Source organism: Talaromyces marneffei, chromosome 2 (assembly GCF_009556855.1).
Source record: "Talaromyces marneffei chromosome 2, complete sequence".
Taxonomy (NCBI): Eukaryota; Fungi; Ascomycota; class Eurotiomycetes; order Eurotiales; family Trichocomaceae; genus Talaromyces; species Talaromyces marneffei.
In genome coordinates, this window is record NC_072349.1 from 835696 (window position 1) to 842442 (window position 6747).

General features: G+C 46.3%; 3 protein-coding genes across 3 annotated transcripts; 1 reads left to right on the forward strand and 2 right to left on the reverse strand.

Moving 5' to 3' along the window:
- Positions 1-516: 516 nt before the first annotated feature.
- Positions 517-1060, forward strand: EYB26_002649 (uncharacterized protein; the record flags this gene model as incomplete). Its single annotated transcript, XM_054261954.1, has 2 exons — positions 517-544; positions 597-1060. 2 exons carry the CDS (start codon positions 517-519, stop codon positions 1058-1060), a joined length of 492 nt encoding a protein of 163 aa, XP_054117929.1.
- Positions 1061-1934: 874 nt separating this feature from the next.
- Positions 1935-3085, reverse strand: EYB26_002650 (uncharacterized protein; the record flags this gene model as incomplete). The annotated part of the gene is made up of 3 exons (XM_054261955.1): positions 1935-2313; positions 2367-2489; positions 2541-3085. The coding sequence occupies 3 exons, from the start codon at positions 3083-3085 to the stop codon at positions 1935-1937; spliced, it is 1047 nt and encodes a 348-aa protein (XP_054117930.1).
- Positions 3086-6017: 2932 nt separating this feature from the next.
- Positions 6018-6404, reverse strand: EYB26_002651 (uncharacterized protein; the record flags this gene model as incomplete). Its single annotated transcript, XM_054261956.1, has 1 exon — positions 6018-6404. One exon carries the CDS (start codon positions 6402-6404, stop codon positions 6018-6020), a length of 387 nt encoding a protein of 128 aa, XP_054117931.1.
- Between the last annotated feature and the right edge of the window lie 343 nt (positions 6405-6747).

Sequence of the window (6747 nt, forward strand, 5' to 3'; positions counted from 1 at the left end):
CACGCTATATGAATCTGTAGAATAGAAAACCAATCATCTGATGCATGGATAGCCCAAATGCTATAGGTCCTCAATCACTACCAGGGTCCTTGTACCTCGTTCCAGAGCTTTCTGTAGAAGTTAAAAAGGAGACTACTAAGGACTTTCCTAAGGCTTCTATTGTTATAATAATACCCGAATAACAGCAGAATAAGTATTAAGCTAGGGAGTAGTGTACAAAAAAGGGAGTGCACCAATGAAGTGAATGGAAGAAACAATACATTATCAGCACGACACTCAGCCCATGAGCCTTTGTGAAGACCAACATCATATTTCAACAATAACTTTCAATCAGCATTTCTCCGACCAGACCTTTGGACTTGGGGGTATAAATTGCTCCTTCTTCCCCTCTACCTGGAGACTTTGCAACTCTCCGTCCTTCATCAACACCATATCCCACCTTGAGATCCACAAAACCTTTCACATATTCAAGAACATTTCTACCTTCGACAGCAAAACCTCAACCAGAATATCACTATGACAGGCGGGAGTCGGAGTCAAAAAGGTAGGTCTATCTCCAGACAAGCCTAGCAATCAGCTCCTGATAACGAAAGTAGATTATGACTTCGAATACGAGGGTAGCCTCGGAAAGGACCAAACTCCATCAAATTCTGAAGCGCATGGATCTCACGATCGCCTCATTCCAACGTCTTCCGAGCCGCTGGCCGGCACAGTCTTCGACACTCCCACTTCCGTTGCAGATCTATCCGCCACCGAGCAATATCTCATCTATTCCCTTCGTCAATTGAACTTGGGAGGTTGGGCTAGCGGGGATAAATCTGTCTTGCCGCTGAATAAAACCGAGCAAGAGATCATAGACCTTGCCTTTGCGATGTCAGCAACGGATCAAATGACCGATTTTGAGCGCTGTATTATCTCCAAAGTGCGTACTTGGAATAACACTGGCATTCCTCCCTTATCTCTTGCCACGTATGCGCAACGGACCTTCATCGATACTATTCGTGACTGGCGCCGTTCCCAGAAGCCTGAATCGTTCATCAAGCGTTTGTTCCGCAAGTGATCCCGGACACATCTATTTCTCGGGGGAGCCCAGGTCATCGTCTATATTCTTTAAGCACGTTTGTTGCTTGAGTTTGAGTGGTTCTAGAATAACAATTTCGATCCAGGGAGGCCGCTATGCGGCAATTCTTGCTTTTTAATGGTTATGGATTGAATTGAATTAGCTGTCACAAGGTTTAAATTTGGCTTCATAACATGATCATAATCAGTAGCTGTAGACTGTTCATATGCCATGGTAGGGCCAAGCGAATGCGACAACGACATCAAGACCTAGAGCAAATATCAGGAAGAGTTTGAGAACATAGAAGACTGCGTGTCTCAGCTTACATATGCCAAACCCAGCATAGCAACGGGGACATTTCATCCATATGTAACTAGCCCAGTCTGGAATATTATAGGAATGAGGAGTAGAGTGTCGTTAGAATAAAGTTGTAGACTTAGGGCAAGGCTGAGGTAAGCATGCCTAATTAGGAAGGAAGCAACACACCCATCGCCCCTTCCGTCAGACAAAGAAGAGTGATACAAACTTCAATCTACGTCCATCAGCCTCTCTATTCATCCACTTGTCTTTAGTCTTGGTCATCAAAGGTCAGTCTTGCATTGACTACCTATGCTATCCTCGATCCGTATGCATTACGTACAAACACAAAGATTAACGATACATCGATGCTAACAAACAAACACATTCCATGCAGTAATCGTCGCTTTTGAAAACATCCAAGAAATATTCAGACAGCCACCCAAACTTTTGTTGTCGTCAATGGCATTACGCACTTAAATCACGCGATGAATTATGGCCATAATAAGTCAAAAGCTGAAACACCGGAAAACAGGAATGACGGGGAAAAGAACGCAATAATTCCGAATATACCTGTTTACGCAGGTACAATGCTTCGTTGAATGCAATAATCCAACACACGTTGGCCCCAAATATCGCGTCCCTTGTACTTCGCCATATCCTCAGGCCAGCTGCGGATTTCCGTGGCGAGAGCTTGAAGTTGTTCCACCGGTAGCTCATCGAATGTGTTGAGTGTTGTCTTGACACTGAAAATAAGGGCGCCGGTTCTGGGCAGCCTGCGGAATGTCTGGCGCTCCTGACGAAGAAGGATGTCCTCAATTGAAAGACCAGGTTGGTCTTCGTTCAATCCCAATGGTCGAAAAAGAGTATCGCCCAAGTCTTCGTCTGGCTCCTTGGTCTCCAAGAAATAATTGGACCGTTCCATTGGCGATTCAGGAGTTAGCCGGCAGAAGAATCTAATAAAGTTAGCCGTGACCTTTTCATACTTTCGGTCGGGAGCAAGTCTTACTTGTTGACAGAATGCCCAATTTTATCTTTCCATTCAGGCACAGGGCCGTGCATCTGAGAGATCGTCCATCCTATTCGATCCTGAACTGTCCAGCCAACCGGAAAAAGTGTAGCACTAGCAGCACTAAAACAACTGTCAGTAATATGAACTCAAGTCGAATCGGGCAAAGCATACAGGTAGTATTCGCCTTCTTCGTTCTTCATAAGAATACTCAAGTCCTCCATAGCAAGACGCACCGCAGTCTCAAGAGGATCTATTCCGCTGTTTTCATCGCCAATGACAAAACTTTCCCCTGTTTTGCTGTTGTAGATTGTCTTCACACCGGCCGCCTCTTTCATTCGAAACATATCAGGGAATCTCTCACAGAGAAATTCTGCCACGACCTCCTGGGCCTCGGCACAAGCAATCTTCGACTCCGGGAGACATTGAATGACCTGGCTTCTCTGGTTTTGAAGCAGAGATATCCGGACATCATGCTCCTTCAAGTAGTTTTTATCGACGGTAAGCCAATTCCTCTCGTCCAATCTCCGCAATCCCATAGTGATACGGAATTTTTGGTTGCCCTTGATAGCATTGCATGGGTACGGTGCTTTGTGAGTGGCATCCTGAACTTTCGACTTTTCGGGTACTCCCCCCTGTGATGGACGAAAGAGTTTGAGCAGCCATTGGAAGAGGACGCCGACAATTGTGAAAGCAACGAATGATACGGAATACACCATGCTTGAACAGGACAAAAGAAAATCACAAATATCGCGCGAAATATCTCAAGTTGACTTGATTTATCGAGATCAATGCATCAGGAAGGGATACGAAGAGAAATAGATATTAGAATTGGGGGTATCGAAAGTAAGTGAAGGTCGGAACGATGTTTCTGCCAAGTAAACTTTTTTTTTCTCCTTCCAAAAACGAAGCGAAAAAAGCAAAATTTATACAAAACAATTAGGCCTCACATCAATCTGACCATGCTTACGTACGTGTACCTGAGAGCGCTCTATTTCGGCAATCACACGTGCCCACAATCAGCACGTAGCATATAAAAGCATCATTTATGGCGGTACCTGGCCATGCTCCCCACAAAACGCAACAGCAGCCACATGATCGATCGCGTTTTGCTTCAGCAGGAGACCCGCCTGTCGTCACTTGCAAAACCTGAATATCAAGGTGGAACGATAATTAAACAAAGCACGCTATAGCAGCTCAGGGCTGGGCACTCAGTTCGGAGGCCAGTGGCTCTGTTCCACGGGCAAATTTTTAGTCTTTGGTCTATCTTGCCGAAGTTACTCACTGACTAATAGTTGACTCAGATTGAATTACCGTCGTGCCAGTAGTTGGGTGAATTTGTGGATTCTGTGCTCGGGCTTAGGATGAAGTCTGGATACGGCCTATTCTACTTCAAGAATTGCGACTCAATTCCTTTTTTTTTTGCGCGTGATGATGTCCGTGCATTGGTCTGTAGTGACGCTACTGGCTAGCCTTGATTGGGGGTCGATCCGACAGCGATCGACGTTGCAAGGGATCTCCTGGCTTCACAGAGGAGTACACCATCCTCGGATCTCTTTTTTCGAAGGGCTTGTTGCTGTGCTCTCGGCACGAGACCTGGTGATGATGCATTGCCATCTACTTCGTTGCCTTCCGTCTGATCCGTGCTATACATGTCACATTCAGAATATTGAGAGCCTCCGCGTTTTTACGTGCACTACGTAGGTACCCAGCAGAGCGGGTCTGCCCTTCTCCGCAAATGCGTCACCCTCACAATAATATTCCCGAGGCCAGACTTGTCAGCAGTGACCCCTCTAGATCTTTGGATGAACCCTAGACCCAGCCCGGGTCCATTTCATTGCCACAGCAGGCAGGATTCTTTTTCCGGATTACATTGAAAAGATATTTCGGGCTTCCCGCGCAAAGCGCGCTTGCCGCTGATTGTCGGCCGTCTCTGCCGCACAATACTCTGAAATCTCGGACCCATGACCTTAGACAAAAAGAATGGTGATTTTTTCAGGCTCCATCATTCTAGCAGTCTTTGTTTCCAAAATGACAAATGAGGCTGGTGTTTCGATTTAGACTGATACTTCAGCTGGCCTTACATTGCAGAGAGAACAGCTCATTACAGAGTGCTCGTTCCTTTAACTATTAAGAAAAAAGCCATTGAGGTCAGGTGAGCATAGTCGCCTACAAGGACCAACAACTATTCGACCGCTAAAGTAAATCTTGGGGTCGTGACTCGTGATTAATAGTTCTGGATCCTATGCGGGATAGCGCACAAACTATTAGTGCGTTGGCCCCCTATATCTAGCCTAGCGAGACCACTAGAGAGCTGACTGTAGGCTAGACTCACGCCAATTTACAGCTAGTTTGGCGGGGTGGTACTTGCACCAACCCTTTTTAGGGCAAAATGCGTAGAGCCTTGCATCTTTTTTCGGAGATTTCAATCCTGGCCATGTCAAAAAGGTCTCGTGCCTATGCATCGACAGGACTCACCAACTCCGAGGAGTAAGCAATCTATTCTATGTAGTATTGGCTGATTGGTGTCTAAGCCACAATTTCCATAGCATTGACCAGGGAGGCTGTGTTTCGACCGCCAGGGACTTGGGTCGAATGAGTTTATTCCAAGCCACCAGAATCGTGATGACAGGTCTCGACATGGAAAAAGCAACATCATTGGGTACCTTACTGTTCAGCGTTCACACTAGTACTCAAGAGAGTTGAGCGAATGTCAATCCCAACACGCGAGAGGACAGGCTCGAATTAAGCCGCCCCTGCTCAACTTTCCGAGGCATTAGTTTTACGTCACAGTCGGTGCATTGCAACAGGCCAGATCATGACCGAAGAGTCAAGACATACATGCTTGCATTGACTTGAACAGTCAGGAAAAATGCCTCATATGAAGGCTCTTATAAACAATACGAGCAATTTATGAAGACTTTGATGCTAGTCGTTCTCAATATTTAGTCATCAATGCCACTTGTGAAACCCACAGATTTGATTGATTAAATAATACCATCCGAGCTGTCAGGGATCTAGCCAGTCGACGTTTTTAACCCACCACACCTGCGTCCCGACATCTACCACATTTGACGGCTTTACCACTACCACTACCCACCTCGACTGACTGGGTCCAGCCCTCACTCATCAAAGGGTGATATTGCATGATGAATATATTCAAGTTCTTTATTTTCTAGTTTTTGCCCGAGGAATATGTTTATATGGATTATTACCGCGCTTCCCGCATGAAAATATCCACTGTGCCCACCGTCATTTGGGGTTTCAGCCAGCACCCGACTGACCGACTATTCATCGCTACAGCCTCGAAAAAAATGTGAAGGAACCGGTAAAAGCAAGAATAGAAATCGTTTTGTTTCTATGGGGGTGATTGGCATGCATTTTTTTTATCGGGCATTCTGTTTCGGGCTCGCGCTCCGATACGCCCATAGGATTTGATCAGGATGGGCTGGATTCACCCGGGTTAGGGAAAAGGAAGGAAAACGAGAACGAAAAGAAATACAATGTGCCTATACGTGGTCGAAGTGACAAGTTTTAGGTCAATACCACGGCTTGATTTCATTGTCGCATTTCCTGTCGGATTCTGCGGCATGCCCAGGAGGTCGATTTATTGCATCCGACGGCATGGCCCATCTAATCTAATCTACTAACTTAGTTCACTAACTGCTTGCTAATCAAAAAAACAGCCTCTCCACTACCAACATACACCATTCCATCAATGACCTTATCAAACGACTCTTTGCCAACAATGTGACCTTTTCCGTCAATGTATTGACCGGCAAACGTGATGTTTTCAGCCGTGTAAACACCAGAATTCGTTAAGCGCGATACCCTCGCATCATTCCAAGCCCGAGGCAACGAGAGGGTTGTATATGGGTGATCCGCGTCATCCATGGTTGAATTCCACATGTTCAGATTCACGGCCACTATTGACGCCAGCTTGCCTTCGTTGTACACGGCATATGCACCAAAAGTAGTCTCATTGACCAATCCTTCGGATTGTTCGTCTCCGCCTGCAGAGACGGTGGCATTGAACATGTTACTGTAGTATATGGGCTTGACGCGTGCCTCCGTATCATTGTGGTAGATGGGGGTGCCATGGAGAGTAGCGGCATCGTGTACCTATGTGGAAATGAACACGGGAGACCTCGAGTAATGAGAGTTAGAGCACATAGTAAACCGCCCACACCGCGGAAGCCATCGCATGTGAGATGTTGAAGGCTCCTTGGCAGGACATTTAGTTGGTCTCTCCGGGCACGTATTCGATGCCGGAGACCACTGTTGCGTTGCGAAGGTAATTGTGACACCAGACGCGTGAGAGCATGTTTGTTCGATCGAAGTGACTTGTCTGGATCGTAGAGCCGGCGCCCGTGTAGTCACA